General features: G+C 35.6%; 1 protein-coding gene across 6 annotated transcripts in view; it reads left to right on the top strand.

Annotated features, from left to right (window-relative positions):
* The window catches only part of LOC129794233 (microtubule-associated protein futsch), a 33,689-nt gene that overhangs the window by 8,372 nt on the left and 3,129 nt on the right, over positions 1 to 22,188 (top strand). For 2 of the 6 annotated variants that reach the window (XM_055834918.1, XM_055834919.1), the window contains 9 exons: positions 7,943 to 8,286; positions 8,354 to 8,503; positions 15,163 to 15,362; positions 15,688 to 15,825; positions 17,036 to 17,688; positions 17,773 to 17,825; positions 17,967 to 21,143; positions 21,215 to 21,437; positions 21,543 to 21,651. In XM_055834918.1, the coding sequence (XP_055690893.1) occupies positions 7,943 to 8,286; positions 8,354 to 8,503; positions 15,163 to 15,362; positions 15,688 to 15,825; positions 17,036 to 17,688; positions 17,773 to 17,825; positions 17,967 to 21,143; positions 21,215 to 21,437; positions 21,543 to 21,651 (5,047 nt within the window). Of the gene's footprint in view, positions 1 to 4,189; positions 4,575 to 7,942; positions 8,287 to 8,353; positions 8,504 to 9,429; positions 9,526 to 11,740; positions 12,407 to 14,370; positions 14,519 to 15,162; positions 15,363 to 15,687; positions 15,826 to 17,035; positions 17,689 to 17,772; positions 17,826 to 17,966; positions 21,144 to 21,214; positions 21,438 to 21,542; positions 21,652 to 22,188 lie in introns of those variants that run through there. The other 4 variants (XM_055834920.1, XM_055834917.1, XM_055834921.1 and 1 more) reach the window with 4 other exon arrangements.

The following is a 22,188-nucleotide window of genomic DNA, read 5'->3' as shown; positions in this document are numbered from 1 at the left end:
ACAAATTAACCTTGATTGATTACCAAAATTATTGCCTTTTAGTGATTGAGAGAAAATAAATTTGAAATTTTAAACTTCTCATTTGCTTAAATTTTCAATTTAATAAGAAACTTTGGAAAATGCGTGTATTACAATAAATTACAATTTTCCCAGAAAATTACATTAAAATTATATACTAAACACATTATACTAATTTATTGAAGAGATAAAATATTTTAAAAGATGTGAGAACTTTCTAGGAACTTTCAAAAGAAAATTTCTTTTAGCATAAACTATATGTTTTGTGTACGATCATTGGTGATCTTGCTGTATTTGATCATCATATCAATTGCGATCATTTGAATATGATTTACAAAATGTCAAGGAAATTGATGATGATGGTATAAATTTTCACGAAGATCTTCGTGGAAAAAGATTGGATTGAATGTTGGAGATAAGAAGCGAAACAATGATTATTTTAATTTAAAAACAGATATCGTTCAAAGATCGCTGAAAGATTGCATGGTGATCATTTTGAGATCACATCTTCTTCTTTTTCTCACTATAATATTGTCCTCAAGATCAAATAACATTTCACGTATGATCGCATTTTCAGTCAAGATCATAAAACTCTTCTCATGAAGGTGACTTTAATTTCGCATTAACTCGCAGGTGATAAGGAGTTTATTCAACACACAATATATTGTGCTGTTTTTCACGAATTTTCACACAGACACAAAAAGATGTAACAAATTGTTTCATGGTCAATTTACAGAAGATCTTTTTTAGCTGTCTGTCTGAGATGAGAATTTAGTGAGGAAATATTTTACACGAGAAAAAATCCCAAAAGTCTAAAATGAAGAAAAATTGAGTCATAAATTTCTAAAGAAAAAATTATAATTGAGGTAAAATTATTTTGCAAATTAACATGTGAATTGTATAACATTAAATTTTCACGTTTGATTGCATGTTTCGCGTGTATAGAGTCCTATATATAATGTGAAATATTGTCCAAAAGATCGGTTAATGCATTAAATGGCATAGAAAGTATTAATAAAGTGGAAGTATCATAAATATTTTGCACTCAATTTCAAGACAATTAAAATGTCTTTTTATTCATTCATTTAATGGATTTTTATTTGAAGCTAGATTTTTATTGTAGCGGGGGCCTAAAGAAAGTCTCCGTGTACTGTTAAAGGGGGAAAATTTTCTATTTTTTTGCAAGAAAAAAAAAGTGAGACACAATTGTCTGAAATGGGGAAATGTAAGTCAGTGTCGTGGAGGCTCAATTAAAATTTCTCTCTAAAATTCTCATGGTTTCCACGTTTTTATTTTATATCAATTGTGACGGCACTTTTTCACATTAATTCATCAAAAGTCAGAGAGAGACCTTGCTGTCTTGTTGCACCATGATCTTCTTGCATTCATTTTTTAGCTGTGTTTCTTTCAGACACAGCTTTTGTGTACCGAGCAAAATCGAAAGTCGTCAGATCGGGCTCAAACTTGGGATGAGCACGAATTAGGGTCCCCACATTCCAAAAAACGTATGCGCCAAAAAAAAATTTTTTCCGGCCGTCCGGCCGGCCGTCCTTCCGTAGTTCAACACGTAATTGCGAGAGAACGGTGATAGATAGAGACTTGCGGTAAACGGCAAAGTTTAAATATCGACCGGAAGACATCCGATTATGAGGTCAAATCCACCCCCCCACCCCCCCGTCCGCCATTTTGAATAACCTCAAAATTTTGTTTTCGCTATATCTCAGCCGCTATTATAGATAGAGGGCTGAAATTTTGATATGTTGTAGGGGTCATCAAGAGCTTTCCAACGATACCTCATTTTCGAAAATCGGTCAAGCCGTTTAGTCAATATGGCCGCCACAATTTTTCATCGAAAATCGGCCATAACTCGAAAACGGCTTGACCGATTTTGATCAACCCGGGGTCAAATGAAAGATCTCAACAAACCCTACAACTCTCTAGAACATCTGAAGTTTCAAAAGTGACCGCAAGAGGGCCAAAAATCAAAAACAAAATTTTCGATGAGTTTTCGATGAATATCTCGAAAACGCCATTATCGATTTGCTTCATTTTTTGATATGTTATAGCTGACCATATTATCTAGCTCCATGCCAAAAATGAAGAAAATCTATGTCGCCGTTCTCGAGATATAGCCTTCCAAAGTTGGCATGTCATATCTCGGGTTCTACCAGTCCGATTTCGATCAACTCAAGCGCAAATGAAAGGTTTCGTGAAGCCCTACAAATGTCTAGAACATTGCAAGTTCGAGAAATGACCGCGAGAGGCGCTAAAGTCAAAATCAAAATTTTCGAAAATTTCGAACTCGAATTTTTCGAAAATGGCGACATAAATTTTTTTCATTTTTCGATATGTTATAGCTGACTTCAAGACCTTTCAAACAAAAAAAAATTTATGAAAATCTATGGATCCGTTCTCGAGATATGGCCTTCTAAAGATTTCTTAGGATATGACTTTTCTACTTTCCTCGACTTTGCGCGTATTTAAATTAATTTACGCACTAGTTTGCTCTCACAAAATTGGTACACTGAAAGAAACACAGCTCTCGTAAGCTTGGTCAGCTTACCAGTACATTTCTCTTTTTCTCTCTCTTCCAAATTATAAAGAATTGTACATAAAACGTGATCTCAGGTGCAACACAGTTAAATTAACAAACGCTCTAAATTATCCAATTTCACACGTGTTCCCCATGTTCATGGGGAAGAGGAGGATCTTGCACAAATTGCAGGGAAAAACGAGTATAATTCTGAGATTTCAATAGGTTTTCGCTCTCTTCTGAAAATAAATCTCGCAATTTATGCTTGACCAAATAAGATGAAAAAAATATTGCATTCCGTGGGAGAGATTCTCAGTTATGTCCACTTTGCATTATGCTGAATATTCATTGAAAATGCTACGACAGCTGTTGAGGAATCCCCCCATGTGGGAATCTCTTTTCATTTCTGGGGACTTAAAAGCATAAATTGGTCGTTTAGATTATTATTCTCAGACTTTACTGTATAGCTTGGCAGTTCTTTCAACTCTCTAACCTACATAAAAATATACATTTATCAAAGTTTTATTTTTATTGATGTAAAATCAATTTTTCCTATTTTCTCATTGTCAAAAAATCACGAATTTATTTTCTACAGTAGGGGGAGTAAGGGTGAGACTGTAAAGTCATCAATTTCTCCCTCTACATCTTTGTATTAGAACTTTTTAAAATCTTTTTTTGGTCTCTTCAAAATACAAACAAGAATTTTAATTGCAATTTATCGATTAGATTAATGACTTCTATATCACATGAATTTTTTGTTAGATACTAGAGGTCTTATCGGTCTTATCAGAAGTCATACGTGCTGTTGCCGAATACAGATTAAAATGACAATGCGGGGAATTTCGAAGGAATTCATCACAAGATTACCCCCAAGGTTATTTGCCGTCAAAGGTGCAATTTTTGCATTAATTTTGATCGATGAGATTTCCTTTTTTAGCAAAATCTTAATTATTTTTTGATCATTTTAGGTAATACGATAAAAATAGCCCAAATAAAGACTAAAAGACATTGATATTTTTGGTCAAGGGGGTATCGCAAAAAAAGGAACAAGTTGGCAAGTTCACCCGAAGGCTATCGAAAAATTACTTTTACTCTCGTAATTTCTTTTTATTTATGATGAATTTTTACTTTTTGACAATCACATAATAACTCACATTGAGTGTTCATAAATCTCGTTTTAATTGATCTCTCCGAAGAAAAACAGAAAAAAATCAATTATTTTTCTCGCTGGATATTTCACCGCTGCTGTTGTACACTGAAAATGATCACAATATGATCATAAAATGATCTCATAAATGATCAACAATTTAGCATTCGAAATGCCGCGATCATTTATTTAAATGCTCCCGCGGTTGTTTTACCATCGTTATCAATCTTTCACAACAAAATAGCTTCCGCAAAAATTTTATTACAAAATTAAAAGAAATGAAACTGAAATGATCTCAAAAAAGAGATCTGAAGAAATTCTCAAAGTCTTGTGAAATAAGATAAAAATTCATATCAAAATGAAATCAAACAAAAACTTATAGATAAGTACAAAAGATCTCTCGTGCATTCCTCAAGTAGCACCTTTGATAAGAAAGTGTCTCCCAGGCAAATGATTTATTTGCTCTAAAATCTTCCAACGTGCCTCTAAAGATCACGTCTTGAGTATCAATGTCAACGAGAGAAGATCGCATTGTTGCCAGACATATAAAATTCATTGCTCACAGTGAACGAGAAGTGTGAAAAAGAGCGCCTAAAAGCAGGTGATTGTGGCGATCATACAGCAGGTGATCGTACCAGCAAGTGATCATTGTAAAGCAGGTGCTAAGAAAAAGCGCGGGAAAATGCCCAAATAATTTTTGCGAACGCAAAAAAGGACTTTTGGATGAACAAAGAGACAAAATTGTGTATGCGAAGGTATGAGGATCAGTTTTGGTGATCATCTCTCATTTCGAATGACGGTTGGTGCAGGAATTACGTGTGTGATCGGTGTGGTGGGGAGTGCCCTTCTACTTGTCCAGGGAGCACGGTACTTCAGGTAAGACCATGTGGGATGCGTGTTTGATGCGATCTCCCTCGCGCGACTGTCGCAGTGATCTTTCGACCGGAACCACCGGAAATGTTCGCCATTGAACTTTTTCGCTCACTTTTTTTCACTCTGCTATGCTTTAGTAGTTTTAAACAACATTTTTGCCGGCCGGTTAGGTCCCACACAGTTCAATGTAGCTCTCTGAAAGGTTAAGACCTTATTCATCTGTGCATAGTTTGCAAAAGGGTTTTATTTTGTTAATTGAGTTTAATAAGTGATCTTGTGCGATGAATCGCGATCGAAGGACGATCTTTGGCAGAAACAGGTTATTTTACATGAATTACGACTTTTCACATCATCTTTGTCTACTTTTGGGGATTTTCTTTGCTACATGATCATCGATCGTGCAAGAATATCATGCAATTTCTGTGCTTCTTATATAGCAATGTGCAAAGTGAATTTGCTCTGTTGGGGATCAATTGAAAGCATAATATGAGATGTTTTATTCCCATGGGACCCAGAAGTAGTTAAATGTGTGGAGAGATGGTGTATGAATCAATTTTGATGATCTTCTTCAATTGAGAGAGATTCACACTCAATTGAAGAAGATGATCTTCCCTGTGTGGTGGTCAAAAGAAAAATGTATGAATGGAAAATATATTTTGTTGAGCTTTGCAAGTTACTCTCTCTCGCTCTCTTGCTCACTCGGTATGGTTACATCAACGAAGCATTATTGCATAATTTCTCCCCGGCGAAATTTTATGTTATTTATTTCTTTTATGCTACTCGGACTGGTTTTGGCCAAACCATTCGCTTGACACACTCTTGGTATTGCTTCTTTGTCCCACTCTCTTTATCGATGGGGTCCACCTTCACTGGGGGATTGTTGTGCAATCCTTTATGAGCACAGAGTTGATATCATCGAGATAAAAAAAAAGAATTCTCGCGTCTTTACTAAAAAGGTGCTAAATGATGCTGATTTAAAAGGTAAAAAATGTGGTTTCATCATCAAGAAGATTAAATTGGATTTTAGGTGAAAATTAGTGGCTATTTTATGGCAATTATGAGAAATTTTGCTGTCAGTCTTATTGGTTTTGTGTTTTCTGTAAAATGCCAGTAAATTTCCATTTCTTGTCTCTTCTAACAAATACATGAATCAGGGCTTAAAAGTGTAGAATCTTTACTGCCATGCTCTCTGAATGCGCTGAAGAAGATTATATTAGAATCGAAATATCGGCAAATTAAGGAAATAAAAGGCAGTAGAAGGAACTGATTCAGAGTTTTCCTTAATTATTTGAATCTGGTTCTTTCTGCGATCGCACGATTTTAACGATCAACACAAACTTTCCCAACTCAATTGTTAATCTTTTATCTACACGCCATTTAACTCTGTTACTGTCTGTTGTTTTAATTTTGCACATTGCGTCCAGAAAATAAAATGGAATTGTATGCAAAAATTTGCTGGCTTTGTTGAGGAATATTTTGAGGGCAAAAGGAAACCGAAGAGAGGTGTATGCTTATCATTACCCAAAAGAACTAATTGGCAAAAGCCAATGCAATGGCAAAATTGGTCTCTCACGGTGCGTCTTCCACATGGTGGGGCGAGGTGTCTCTCGCGGTTCGTTGACCAAGAACTTTTACTTTCAGTCTCATTGCGGTTGTGAGTGCGATTAGATCACATTGCGCGACATTTTTTCTTTTATTATTTACTTGCACGCGACTTTGAGGATCATCTCATAAAAATCCCTTGTCGCTCTTCTTGTAACGACGCAATTGGGCTTTTCTTTCGTCATCTCTGTTCTATTTGCACAACTAGCCGGGAGAGTATGAGGAACAAGAGATAAAAAAGAGCTTTTCTGTTGATTTAGCAAAGTCATACAGGTGGTTTTTCATCGTAATTTTGTATGCGGATCTTCTTGTGATTTTTTTTCTCTCTAAATCCAAAGTGTTGGCGATGATGTGAGGCTGTGTATTTTTTATCGAGCTTAGAGTTTTGTGAGGAACTCCTTTTCTTTAAGTTTTTGTGGGAGAAGATTTTAGTTGTAAAGCTTTGTTAGATTGGAAGTGATTGATTTGTGATCTTGTGGAGGGACAATGTGGTCAATTTTGGGAATTCTCGGATTTACAACACTCACAGCTACATTGGAACCACCAATTGGGACAAATATTGCCAATCCCGGCACACAATCGAATCTTGCGGTGTTTATGGTGCTTTTTATGCTCTGTGCCCTGGAAGTGATTTTGATAAAAATTGTTGCAGCCACGGCGGCTGCGGAGGAGGGTGGTTCAATGGAATTTCATGATGAAGATCGCCTCAATAATAATCATTTTCCCACCCAAACTCATCAGTAGTGATGAGAAAACCACCCCCAAAGAATTTATTTGTGAAGCAAAAAATTGTTCTGTGATAGAGATTTCGTGTGTTTGTGATAAGAAGCTTCTTGGAAAAATTATCCAAATGGTGATTAACTATTTTCCCTTTTTTAAAGTTTTTTTTTTGCTCCAAAATATTGTTTCAAATTCCTCAAATTTTCCTTCTTTGTGACTTTCAAAATTCCAAAACTAAAAGACCTTGCGGTCTGAAACATTGACAAAAATTTACATTTAAACTTTTCAATCAATGTGGAAAATCTCTCTCTCTCTTATTCACTTTTGATCACCTTCCCCAACCAAAATGTGCATATGTGGCCAGTTATTAGGCAACGCGAGAAATGTTTAAAACCCACCTTTAAAGTCACCACAACATTGTGAGGAAACTCGTTGGGTTTTGTGACATTATTTCAATAAAAATCCAATAAGAGAAACTCCGGGACTTGAGAAATTTTCATTCCATAGAGTGGAAAATTTGTCGATGGAATTCTCAAGGAAAAACCTTTAATTAATTTCCGTACAAACATGAAAAATTGTATGTTTCATCAATGAAGGGAAAAAAAGATGCAAGAGATAGTGCTTTCAATACTTGATATAATATTTGTATTGCATAACTTGAAGAAAATTTATATAGAGAGCTGGCCTTTTAAAAATTTTCCTTTAGTAGTGAACGAATAATGATTAAATTACTGTTGAATGGGGTGAATTGGATCAAGCTTTTACATTTTTAGGACGTTTAAAGAGGGAAAATAATTTAAGAGAGAGCTTTAATTATTTGTTTAATTTATTATTTAATTAAAAATGCAACAAATTAAAATAAATTCCCAATATAATCCTAATTTCATTTCAAATTCACTCTGCAGACTATAATGATTGGATTTTACTTGCAAATTCCTCGATTTTCGCGACATATATTTTGTATTCTTTACTATTTTACACTTCTCAACAATAAGAATTACTTAACAATAAGAATTGCTTAATAAAATTCTTCCGTATTCCCCTTTTAGCCAAGTGAGTCAGAGGCGAAATTTGCGAAAGAAGCGTGCCTCAGATGCAAATCAGGAGACATCCACACGCTCCTCTTTATGCTACCTTTGCAACATTCGCGTTGCCCTCGAGGATATTACAACATTTGCCATTTGCCGTGGGTGCGATCGTACCGTATGCCGCGGGAGACGCTGCTCGGATTGGGACAGAGGAACGGGCTATTGGGAATGTGTATCCTGCATTCGGAGCAGGGACAGTCAAATACGTGCAGGAGAATGGATACTCGATCAGCTGAATCAGCGCTTCAAAAGTCCACGGAGTGATACATCGAGGGATGATTTATCATTCAAGGATGCCGAAACACGTGAGAATTTTTTTTAAAATAAAATATCGATGGAAAATGCATTAAAATATCTTCTCTTTTAACACAGAGTCAAATGGCAGCTTTCTGGGATCATCACATTCCATTACATTGGAACAGAAAGAGAAGGTCAGGGAATTCCTTGAGGATGTTATTGCCTCAATGATTGGGGGTTCTCTTGACGACGTTCCAGTCAATCAGACACACAAACATCCAAGCTGTGAGTATTTTTTTTCTCTTTTCTTGTCCACTCCAAAAAAAAAACTACGCGGATTCCCCATGGCGAGTTCTCAAAAAAAAAGCTAAAATCAGAGAGAAGCTCATGCGCCAGTGCAAAAAAAATGTAACTCATTAAATACAAAAAACAAGATTTGGTAGATTGGGGTATCAAGAAGTATTTTTTGCACAGTCGACAAAAGATTAGGAGGATATTTATTTACTGAATTAATGCAAAATTACCATAATAGCTTTCTTAAGAAATTGAGTCATTATTGTCAGGTAAATTAAAAGAATAAATCGCGAAGAAGAAAATTAATTTTATCATTTTTATTGAAAATTAGTAAAACAGGACTATTCATTGATCATTTTGAGGCCGTCGTGAAATTTTATTAAAAGATTCAAGAAAGATATAGAAGATTCGTTAATGAACCATCATCATTTAATTGTAGGTAGGTACTTATCTAATTTTACGTTATTCTTTCTGTATAAATCAATAATATACATAGAAATTAATCCTACCTAAGTAGCTTCAAACTGTCTATATTTGTAAGAGAACTAAAAACGGTTTCAAATGCTTGATATTTAAGTGTTTAACCCTATTAGTAAATTACAATTGATAGAAAGGTGATGGTTTCCTTTTAAATTAAAAAAAAATGTATTTAAGTAAATTAATATTTAAATTTTTAAAGTTACTGTGACATAAAATTAGTTGGTATACCACAATCGTGGAATACCAAGTATTATAAATTCCAATCATCCCACAATTAATTAACACTCCCTTAAAATTCAAAATCCACCATAAAAGGTATTTCTGTTTAGTATTTGATTACCCCTTTCTTGATATTTCTTTAACCACGAATCGCGCGCAAATCATTGAAGAAAAGAAGTTTTCTACATTCAGGCGTAAAAATATTTTCCATTTTGAAGATCTCGAGATATTCGTGCGCTATCACAGTGAATTGAGCGGGAGATTGCTTAGGCTGGAAAATGCCATTCAGCGATCATTGGTGAAGATGAAGAGTGGTAAGTGAAGAAAAAGCGTTTAAAGTGATGCACACACAAAAAGCTCCACAAAATGTGGATTGTTCTTGTGCACCGTATCCTCACCGTTCACTTTACTAATTTGCACGACTTTCTATGTGTGTATTTTGTTTGTTGCATTGGATTCCGTCCTAATTGTCTTGCCACTCATTTATTGCGTATACAAACAACACCTGAAGACGTCCTCACGTCACCACATTGCACAACAACGCATCATTTGGGCAGAAAATCTCCTTTTAATTGCAATTTCTTCATGCGAAAGTGCACGACTGTATTGGCAGATAAAATGCACATTGATTACCTGCCTGAGAGGGAGATTGGGTATGGAGGTATAATAATTGCAAGAAAAAAAAACCGTGTGTGTCACAATTAATTGAACAAGTGCCTAATAAATACCACAGCCAGGTTACCTCAAGGTTGAACAAGGTTTGAGCAAAAAGAGTCACTGTCAAGATTTTTAGTAATGTTTTTGCATGAATTGCTTGTTTATCTTTTTATGCTGAAAGCAGCGATTGATAGTTCCTTTAAAAAATAGCTTTTTAAGACATAAAGTTCTTAGAAAAGAAAAACTTTTTATGATTCTACTTCGTGACTGGCAGAAAATCGAGGGATTCCTTATCAGTTAAGCAATATTAAAAGTAAATAAAACATATTAAATCTCATTTAACTGCAAAACTCTTGAATTTACGATGTTTTATAATTTATTGAGACTTTCGTCAGATGGGTTTTATACACTGAAATAATAAAATGCATGTAGTCTCACATAGTACAAGTCAAGGATATCTTATCACATCAACTCAATAAAAAATTCCATTTAATTGAAACATTACAGGTATAGTTTTTGCTTCAATAGTGATGGAAAAAATATCTCTTTCTAAAGGTCATTGCATATTTCAAGATCACAAAAGCTTCACACAAAGCTTTTTTCCAATCAGCTGTGAAAATTAAATATGTACAATAAAGAAGAACTTTGATGCAATAATAATTAATAAATACTTGAGGAAAAATGTATAATTAAAACAAATGAAAATTATTCATAACTATAGGATGGTCAAGATAACATGGACCGCTTTTATAGGTTTAGCCCATAAGAACGGTCCATCTTATCTTGACCACCCTATAGTTCACTTTCGAAACAAAAATAAAGAGTAGAAGAGAGGCGGGGATTAATAAAGCCAAAGGATTTAATGAAAAAGCTTAAAATTTTACAATTCTCGAATGGGTGAATATTTTTACACCAATATGCCTATAACTATTGAAAATGATTGAATTCAATGAAAGTTTACCTACTAAAATTCCATTAATTTTATGTCATCTAATAAACCAAACCCTTTTATTATGTTATTTAATTAAAAAGGAAACTTTTTTTTTAATAGGGGATAATAGGGCAATTTGAGGGATTTTCTATACTATTTTATAAGATTTCCTTTCAATAAATCAATCAATTCAATATTAAGTAAATATAAAACTATTCAAGGATTACTCTTCTGCGCCCAACTATGCAGTGTAATATTTTGCCACGGTCTTCCCTATACTACAACATAAATTTTAGTATATTGTATTTACTAAAGAAGTTTAATCACGCACTGGACAAAATTTGTTGATTCAACGAGCGAAAGTATAGCCCATAATGACTCTCTCTCTCTCTCTCTCTCTCTCTTTATTCGAAATAATTCATGTACATATGTCTTTTTATCAATATTTTCCCAAACTCTCTGCCCTCATGTACATTACTAAATATTTAATCACTTTAATTGATTTCTTCACGTCCACCTGCAAATGACATCGACTATTTCCACAGCGCGTGCTTTCTTTCATTAGAGCTTTGATGTAATATTTACTGCAGTCTTTAGGACTTTTCTTCAAATCTACATTTACAGAAAGCTTTTAAAAGAAAAAAAGCTTTTAATAAAAAAAATCTTTTACAGAAAGACATGAAATAAAGTCATAAAGTCATGCATCACTGTCATAGTTGATAAATTAATTTATTATTAATTTTTTCCGCACCATTTGAATGTCTTAGAGAGCTTTTAGAGGTACTATATACGTATAATTTTTGTGGTGTGAGGAAAACCCAAACCCATCAATATATTATGCGATTTGTTGGCCAATTATTGCCTCCTTTCCCACCTCTACTGTATTTGTGAGCTTCTCCAGGGTGGCATCGGCATTTTCTTTTGCCTTTTCACGGCATTCACGGTGAAACAGTCGGTGTGTTGAGACGCGCAGAAATAGTGCCAGGCTTTTTTTCTAACTTGCTTTTCAACACTCTGTGGTGTAACGCTCTGCAGACTTTAGTGTTTAATTAATTTATATATTTGTTAAAAATATTTGACGCCAATTTTTCGGCTGTGAGACTGTAACACTTGAGGGCAAATAATTCCTTATTCTCAGGTGTCTGTCAAGAGGTTCTCTCTCACCGAAGATTTTTATAGCTTCTTAAAAGAAGCTCAAAATTGCTGAAAAACAGCTAAAAGTTTTTCATTTTTTCCAAGTTATTGTATGAGGTGTGTGAGGTGGCAGTGAGAAGGGCAACAAAATAATGAATAATCAATTGATTTTTCATTCTACTATCGGCAAGTGAATGAAAAAAAAATTATGTGGTTTGTGTGTGCCTGGCAAAATGGCAAAAAGAGGTACCTTCGTTGGAATGATAAGAGTGGGAATGTGGTGTGAAAAAAATGCGATTATCAGTTGAAATCTCCCGAATAAAAAACAGTGTGATCCACCTTCCAGCAAAAATGTTGTGAAATATCTCAAGAGGGTCCCCGCGTTTGCTAGAATTAGTGTGGAAAAGCCGAGTGGACGGTGAAGAAGTGTTTTCTTGTGAATAGGAAAAAATCGAGAAATTTTCATTTAAAAGGTGTTATCAAAAGAATTTCTTTTCAAAAATTTTCCCTCGCAAAATTCTCTCTCTCTCTGTTTTATTGCGCAAAATAATTGCAGAGAATCTACTAGAAAATTCACATTAGAAATTGTTAGATTTTTCTCACGCTAGACGAAAAGTCGATTTTCTCACCTTGACACTCAATACTGTGTGTACATCATTCAGCTCATATTTAATAACCATTCATTGGTTTTTTTTTCTTCAACGAAACTTCTTTATTTACGTCTCAATAGATTAATGGGCTTTGTGCCTTTTTAGTGGATGAATAAGTTGAGTTTTCATCAACAAGAGGCACCTGTTTGCGCCACTTTTTTTCTCCCTCAAATTACTTTAGAATTCCAGCAAGTATCTATTGCATAATCGAATATTTTTTTCATTTAATTTTTCATGTAATTTCGCAAAATTATTCCAAGCAAAAATGCCATTGCTCAAAAGAGAAAAATGCCAGATGGATGTGCTAGAGTGATTTTTTGGGGTGATTATTGTACCCTAGAAAAATAAAGAATTCACATTGCAATTAAATGCAGAAATTGTCCTCAAAACTTCCAAGATTTCAGTGTTAATTTTCCTTTTAAAATTTTCTTTTCTAAAGAAATATTTCTCATGGAAATTCAATAAGTGCCTCAAATACGTGTTTGCATTGTAGGTAATCAATCTCTCAGGTTAATTTATAGAGAGATTATCTTACTAAAAATCCTTCATGCTAATGACAAGTGTTTTAGTTGAGAGGACTTGAATCTCTCGCACATAAGAATACATTGATCAACAAGAAAAAAAAGAATCGCAACTAAAATTGCAAATTCAAATCAAGTTTCAGCTTTTAAAGTGTTGCTAAAGTTCTCACTTTTGTAATGATTGGAACTTTTTACAAGCATTTAGAATCAAATAAATTCATTGTCTGTGTAAAAAGAAATTTAATTGACGGAGAGCTGAAAATTTAATTTTCCTTGTTTGAAAGATTTATTTTAGTGACGTGTTTGATTTTTTTTAAAGTTTTTTGTTCAGAATTGTTAATTTTATCATTCAGTTCTTATTAAGATTCTTCTTAACTACAAAGTTTATTATCACGCCAAGTTATGTTTTATGATAGCTAGATATTCATTGACTTATATAAAAGTTTGGGAAACTCATAATTTGTTAAAATTTTTAACGTTAAAGAGAAAATAAATCTACTCTATTGGGAAATACCACAAACTTGTTAATCAGTGTTGGTCCATGTTAAAAATTTTGCATCTGATCATTTTATTCATGAGCTTTCAATTTTATAGCAGTTTTTTTTTCTTTGCTAAAATCTACATAATTCCACATGCAAAAAGATCATTTAGACAGTTTATATAAGATTACAAAACTAAATAACCACTTGCACTTTCGCATTGAATTTCCATTGAGTTTTTCTACCAAGACATGACCCAAAAATTACCCTCAATCGATTAATGTCAAATGTCTTGATTTCACTTTAGTAAATTTCTTCTATATCTCCCCAATCGCGATAGTTTTTTAATTATTATTGAAAGTTTCTTTTTTTGTGGGAGCTTTTTTCACCTTAGACAGAGCTTTATGAAGTCAGACACGGATAGAGTGTGCGTTAGACCTTTTTTGGGGTCAACACGATCTCATAATTGTTCTTCATTATAAGCTCAGACACAAGGAAAATGTATTTAGTCACATCTCTACTATTTATATTCACACACAAAAATTATACTTTATAGATTTTCTTCGCGTTTATTTATCTATTTCAAGGTCTCACAATTTTTTTCTCTTTGCGTTTTTTCTTCTTCTTTGTGAGCACAATTATCTGCGAAGATAATCCCATCGTAATATCTTCTGCAATTGCGCGCGCGTTTTTTAAATTGATGTGGAGTCTGCGAGAGAGAGAATATTATGTATTCTGTGAGGGGAATGAAGGGGTTATTTGACTAAAATTGGGAATTTATCGGCAGATTGCACGCTAGTTTTGCAAAGAATAAAAGGAAAGGAATAAAATGCTCGAAATCATCTGTGGCGTCCTGAGTATCTTCTTCTCCTGGTACTATGCCTTAGCGGCATTTGTACTCTTCTCCCTGGGATACATTGTGGAGGTGGAATTAGGTAAAAAAAAAGAACCCTCAAAGAAAAAGCAAAAAAAGGATCGATTTCATTGCATGTTTTATCAGGGAATTACAGCATGACATATAAATAGCTTTTTAGATAGTAAATGGAGGGAGCTTTCAATTTTCAACGAAATCATTGCGCACTGATAAGATAAATGACCAAAGAATTTTCTTTATTTTTTTTTTGGTCTAAAATGCTAAAAATGGGGTTTTGTTGTGGCAAAACGCTCTGGACGCAACCATTTTCTTCACAAGCCCCGATAAAGAAAAGCTTGTCGGAATTGGCAAATTGTGATTTTATGTTGTATTATTTTGTTGGATTTTTGTGACCACACAACCTTCGAACACTGGACTATCTGTCTTACTTTATCACATAATCAAGAGCTCAATAAATTCCACAATTAATCTCACACCCGCAAGAGAAGCGCACATTTTTTTTGCAAAAAATTTCTTGGCGCAAGAGTTTCTCTCCAAACTGCATGATCCTTTTAATCATAGGGTAAAAATGAGTCAGGAAAAATCATTCAATTAAAAAAGATTTGTCTTTGTTTTTTGTTTCATTTTACTGATACATTTCCCCATTAAATTACCAAAAAACACGTTTAATTTTATTTTATTTTGATCTTTCGTACATTTTTTTAGACCTTCCTCTACAGGACAATGAGTGCCCAGGAGTGGCTCATGTCAATCTTAAGAGATTGATTCAGAAAGTCATCGAAGAGGCACTCAATCTACCGGACCTCTTCAACTTCAGCGGCTACCCACCCCGTCCTGAATCCCATTTGCCCTACTTCAGCTCCAAGAGATACGAACAACTTCTTGCCACAGCTGTCCTCAATAAGGTGAGTTCAATAAATTAAAGAAAATCAATGGCTTCTGAATATTTTTTTGTATCAATTAAGAAAGAGAGAAAGAGAGAGATTTATCAGGAGGATTCCGTGATTGAGAACGGAAATTCTATGATCAAAAAATAAGAAAATCCCAAAAGATAGCAAATTGGATGATAAGGTATCACTCTAGAGGTAAAAAGCAGAATTTTTGTACCCCAGGGCATTGTTTCTGCCGGTAGAAAATGGATTTTTTCTAAGGCTTCACTTTTCTCTATTTTTTTTCTTAACCGGAAAAGAAGTAAATTTTTCACTTATTTATTTTTCCTACTTTTTCCAGGTGATTGATCACTATCGCAACCCAAAGAATCATCCCGAAAATAGCTCTGGAATTCATTCTGGAAGTGAATTTGACAGCAATCACAATGCACTGAGCGAGAAGGCGGGACTTCTTTCACCCACAGACAGCCAGAAAGCGGTATAAAGAACTTTCTCTTAAAAAAAAAGAACTTTAACAAAACACACAACTTTCATTCTTAAATTCATTCAGTTATTAGATATTTTTGTAGTTTTTTTTTAATGAAAATCATTCACAAATACGCTGCTCGAGGCGATTCTTCTGAGTGATTTTTTTCTTCAATTTTCCTAAAAATACTCAAGGGTAAATATAGCTATGTAGTTAGTCAGAGAGATAAGTTATTAATTACATAAATATTTCCTGACTTGAGCCTTCAGATTGATAAATTATTTCCTAAAGAAACTATTTTTAAATAGAGCAAATTGATTTATATCTTTTAACATTCCTCTTTTTCGTTCAAATTCCTCAATCATGAATTATTACTTCCTTATGATCCTTCATTTTTGGCCAATAAGTTAATCAAAAATTCAATTTCAAATAAATCCTTTTACGGATAATTTTATTCTTAATTAATTTATTCAATTAAGCAGCCTATTTTATCAAAAAGTTCAATCAGTTTCTAATAGTGTGCATAAATATAAATTGCCGCAATATTGCCGGGGAGGGGAAATGAATAAAAATCAAAACATCCACTTTGCAGTAAACTGCCCTCCCCCTTTATGAATAATTCACTTGAAGAAAAAAATGAAGAAATAAATCCATTATTTGAAAAATATATAAAATAAATGAATAATGTAATAAATGCAATCACGAGATGGTCAATCCGAGCACGTGGAGGAGGTAAAGAAAGAAATGATTTTCAGTGTGCCGCAGAAAAGGTCGCACATTTCATTTTGTAGAGAATGCAATAAAAAGGTTATTCACTGAATTAATTCATTCTATCATTATTTTTTTTTTGGAAGCTCACACCCACACACTTTCCCCATGAAGTTCTTGAGATTATTTTTTGCGCTTCGTTGGGTTCTTTCTGAGCATATGCTGGATATAAATTTTTGTGAGAGCCTTATAGGCGAGAAAGATTTCATTTTTATTAATTTTTTGCTGGAGGAAAGTAAGAAGTTGTGGAAGTGTGACCGACAATGGTGGCGGTTGCCACTGAATTAAGAACCTAAAAGAAAATTTGCCAAAAAAATTACGATGTGGAATGAATTAATGAGATTTTGGGGATGGGTATTTATAGATAGGAGGGGGGCGTTTGTGATAAGAAATTGCGGGAGATTCTTACCTACAAAGAGAGAAGGATTAATGTTGTCTGACTTTCTTTCCGCAGCTCGATAAACACCTCGAGGAAGCATCACAAGCATCGGAATCGAGCCTCAAAACACGCAGCACCGAAAGCGACGAAACTTATCTCAGTGACTACATTCAGAAGCACCGCGTACCACTCCCGGATCTCTCAGCTGCCTCATCGGAGGGCACTGTGGATGACACAGCATCGTCGGAGATTCTTTCAACAGCCGGCACCGAGGGGACATGGGAGGAAAATTGGCTTTTTAAGAAGCGCAAAGTGAAGACCGACACAAATTCCACGGCCATTGGGATGCTTGTGCCATCACCAACGGAAGAAGTTAAGGCATTCATTGGGGATAAGAATGTGGATGAAGTTAGCGATCTATCGGAAGCAGGATCAGACGCTGAGGATGACAATCAGGAGCGTCCAGCAGCAAAACTCATTGAAAGTAAGACAATCATCGGGGGAAAGAATGAACTCATCTCCCTTGAGGATACATCCTCAGCCACCGATAGCCTTGTCTCGAACCCAGATTCAGGGATTAATGTCACCGAAGCTAGGAATGAGGTTCTTCTCATTGATGGAGATTTCGTGGAAGCAACTGAAGCTACAAATCTACCACCACAAGCTATCAATGAGAACGTCGGTGGGACACTTCTTAATGGCACTGAAATTCCCATTCCAACACCCAGGTGAGGATCAGAATCAAATCTTGAAAAAACAAAAAACGCTTAAGAAATTTAATTTAATCTGTATGAATGATTTTATTTCAACAGACAAATGACAACAGAAAAATCAGAAAAGGACAATCATCCCGAAGAGAATTATGGTGAGTATTTTTATAGGGATTTTTATAGTAGAATTTTGCAAAAGAAGAAGTGACTAACATTCCTCACAGAAGCCTCACTGTACATTTTATTTAATTGCACGCTAATTTGTATTCTCACGTGAAAATAATTTGCATGAATAGCCGAGTCGAGTAGTGGTGAGGAGCAATCAACTCGGCAGTGTGCTACAGTTACACTAAAATCCACGGATTTGTACAGAGAAAACTTCTTGGCGTACATGAAGCCCTCAATTGTGCCCGAAGGTAGTGTACCGAATTCCCCCAATTTCCCCGGAGATTGGGTTCTCATTCAGGGATGTTGGGAAGTTAGGGATCCCAGTGAGAGTATTCTCATTAATTCGGGGCAATACAAATCATCGAGCGTTGCTCTAACTCCCGAAGAAATGATCATGTCTGTGAAGCATCAGGTGGAATCTCCGGGAAAAATGTTTCAGTATAAATTCTTGAATGATTTGAAGCCTGATGCACTGCCTACCATTGAAAGTCATGAAGAAAGTCAAGAAGAAATTACTCAGAGTTCCCTTCAAGTGGTGACTACTTCCAAGAAAACAGATGACAACACACTCCCTACGCCTGAAGTTGAACTATCCAGTACAGATCAGTTCGTCTGTGTTATGACGTACGATGAAGAGCGCCAATTAGTTGTGTGTGGATCTCCCAAAGCCCAAAAGCGTGTCCTTGTGGAGGAACATCAAGAACAAGAGAATCAGGAAAATGTTGAAGCTCCTCAATCTGAGAATTGGGAACCACAAGTTTGCGAAGTCGTTGACGAGGACCCAAAGGAAACTCCTCCAGCAGTTGAGGAAGGTCTTGAAACATCTGAGAAGAATGATTCTGTCTTTCACGAAGGCAGTGTCACAAAGATTGATCAATCTTCAGATTGTCAAAAGCCTCCAGTTCCACTCCCAAGAAGACAAAGCTCCAGAATATCTCAAAGTGATGAAACTATTCAAGAAAAGACGGAAGTTTTGGTGAAAACTTCAGAGGAAGCTTTACAAACGCAACAGACTAAATCTAAAGAAGTAACCGAAGCAATTCCCAAAGCTGAAATTCATTCAAGAACGGAAGATACATCCTTGCAAGTTAAATCAGTTGAACAATGCTCTCAAATTGAGAAATGTGAGAGTAAACTCACTCAAATTCACGTTAAATCTGAGTATCAGGAAACGCAAGTGAAGATTACTGAGACAAAGACTGTTGAAGTTCAGAAGGAATGTGCAGAAATTCATTTGAGAACCGTGCAAGTAGTTGAAAATTCTCAAAAATCTGAAAAATGTATCAATGAGAAAGTTGTGGATGCAAAGGAAGATCAGGAAGCACCAGGAATTGTTCCTCAAATTCAAGCAAGAACTGAAGCTTCGGAAGAAAAAGAAATTAATCCAATGGCCGTTGAAGTTCACGAAGAAGAGAAGTCTGATGATAAAGTTGAAGTCGTACCAGAAATTCATTTAAGAATTATCAGTGAAGATGTAAAACAGGAAGAAATTGATACAAGTTCGATTGCTGTTAAAGAAGTCAAGACAGAGCAAGGTTCTTATGAAGACAACAAGCCAGAAATTCACGTGAGATCAGTCGAAACAGTCAAACCTGAAATTCACGTGAGATCACTTGATGTTCCTCCAGAAGAAAATCCAGTTACTGAAGCTGGAGCAAAAGAATCGGAAATAAAGATTGAAATTCACTCTAGAACTGTAGATAATCAGGCAGAAGAAAAACCTGAAAATAAATCTGAAATAAAGTCATTCAATGAAGCATCAGGCATTGCTGAAGAAAAGCATTCTGAGGAGAAGCCTGTGATTCATGTAAGAACTCCTTTAGGGACATTTTCGTTCAAAAGTAAGCAAAGTAAGACAGAAGAAAACCTAAAAGAAGAACCCAAAAACGCTCCTGAAATTCACTCAAGAACAATTGATGTTTCTAAAGTGGAAGATTCTGAAGTGAAGGAACCTGAATCTAAATGTGAAAATCCTACAGCAATATCCCATGAATCTGAGGAACAAGAACCTGAAATTCATACAAGAATTGTGGATGTTCCTCAAGAAAGTGAAATAGAAAGCGCACTTAAAATTGTAGTGAAGTCATCAGAATGTCCTGAAAAAGAAAACGTTAAAGAGGAACCTAAGAAGGAAGAGGTTCAAGAACGTAAAGAGGATGAACAGGTAAAGGATCCTGAATTTGCAAATGATGAATTTCAAGAAGAAACTGAAAATGAGGAAGTTCAAAAAGAATCCGAAAGAAAAGAACTTCAAGAAGAACCTGAGAAGGAAAAACTTCAAGGAGAACCAGAAACGGATAAGCTTCACGAAGAACTTCAGAAAGAAACTCTCAAAGAAGAACCTAAATTTGAAGAGCTCAAAAATGAACCCGAAAAAGAAATTATTTCTAAATTCAATGATCCTGAAATTGAAACAAAACCAAATCAGGAAATACCTAAAACTTCCCCGGAAGAGAATACAGAATCAATTAAAATTTCCAAGACAACGGGACCAGAAGAAGAAGAGTTTGAAGTCGAACTGAGACATCCTGAAAAATTAAAAGAAGGAAATCTCGTTGATCTCTCGGGATCTCAAGAAGAAAAAATATCTCCAGAAATTCAAAAAAATCCTGTGGAGCTTCCTGTGACTGAGGAGAAAAATTCTAAAGATGCGAAAATTTCTGAAGAAGAGCTCAATGCAAAAATTGACGAAATCCTTCAGGAAGAATCAAATGTTGAAAAAATTCATGCAGAAGAAGTTCAAGAAAAACACAAAGAAACGAGAGAATTAGAAGATAAAAAAATCTCTGAGATTTCTCAAGAACCAGCTACAGAGGAAAATATCATGAGTACTAGCTTAGAAATTAAGGAACAACTCATGAAGATTGTTAAATCTGACGAAGAAACTCCGCGTGAGCGTCCAAAAACTCTCTCAATTGAGAATGAAAAGAATCCCGGAGAGGAGGAAGAGGTTCATCTGCGCTACAAGAGTCCTATCTTTCAGAATATCTTGCCACGAGGAACACCAACTGTGGTGAAGTTGTCTGAAATTTCAAATGATGACATCGGGAGGTTGATCAATGTAGCCAATATTATCAAGAGATCTTCAATGCAGTCACCCGAAGAGCCGGCTAAGGAGAGGGTTGGTGATGGTGATAGCACAATGCATGATTTCAGTGAAACTAACACAATTACTAACAAACAAACAACAGAGAAAATCTCCACTAATGCAGAGTCTCTTGAAACAGTCTCCAAGCTTAGGGAGCCGGAGATTCAGTCAGACACCCCTGAACCTGATAGTCTGGAGGAAGAACATTTAATTCCTGGTAAGGATGCTTTAGACCTTCTTGTGTTTCGGGAATTTTGAATGAGGTTTTAATGGGAAATTAATTGCCAGGTTCCATTGCTGAGAGGGAGCACCTCAAATGGCAACATCCGGACACAGATATTCCCAACAATCCCTATTCCCCGGAAGCACTGCAGCAGCGCCTGGTAGGAAAGGGATACAATGGGGGGCTGAGCAGTGCAACGAGCAGTGTATCGAATGTTGAATCACCACCAAAAACACCCGAAAGATCGCTGCAAGTTGTTTTGGGAGAAGGAAGCCCGGACCACAAAAGGTAATAATTCCATCGGATCAGGAAAAAATCATCTCCTTGATAGGGACTCACGAAAATTTAATTCTTTTTTCTCTCTTTCTCTTTTTTCCTTCCTCATTATAACAGATACGGCAGAGATTACTACATAAATGACGCAAAGAGATCCTCAGGAACACGAAAGAAGCAACAGTTGGGAGAGACTACACCACCACCGAGAACTTCCGATGAGGACAAAGTGAGTGCATTGAATGAAAATTCCTGCTTCTACCCACAGATCGTCTTAAATGACAGCCATGCCGTGCCCACAGAAAGACCCACCAACAGCACCAATTATGACACAAACTCCTCCTACATCCTCAACAAATTCCTCGCCGGTTCCGGTGGGAATTTTGACTTTGCACGCAATACAAAACTCCGTCGTAGTGTCTCCCTCAAGTCATTCCGTACGCGTAATCCACTGGATGACATGGAGGTGCACTCTGTGGACAGAAGACGCCCGATGACGCAAACCTTTAGACCAACAGCCAGTGAGGTGGCATCCTTTGAGGCAAAATTGCTTCACAATGATCTCCGGCGAAATAGTTTTCGTGCCGCAAAGGGTACAAGTAACTTTGTTCTCAATCCCATCTTTGACGATCCATCCACTGAGGATGAGCCAACCATTGTGGATCCCCTGCAACGTCTCAAGAGCGCCTCATCCGTGTCTGTTCTCCATTCATTTAGAGATTCAGACACGGAGAGTGATGCTTCATGGCGTTTTTATGCAGCGGGA

Source organism: Lutzomyia longipalpis, chromosome 3, assembly GCF_024334085.1.
Source record: "Lutzomyia longipalpis isolate SR_M1_2022 chromosome 3, ASM2433408v1".
Lineage (NCBI taxonomy): Eukaryota > Metazoa > Arthropoda > Insecta > Diptera > Psychodidae > Lutzomyia > Lutzomyia longipalpis.
This window is presented reverse-complemented; position numbering and strand designations above follow the sequence as displayed.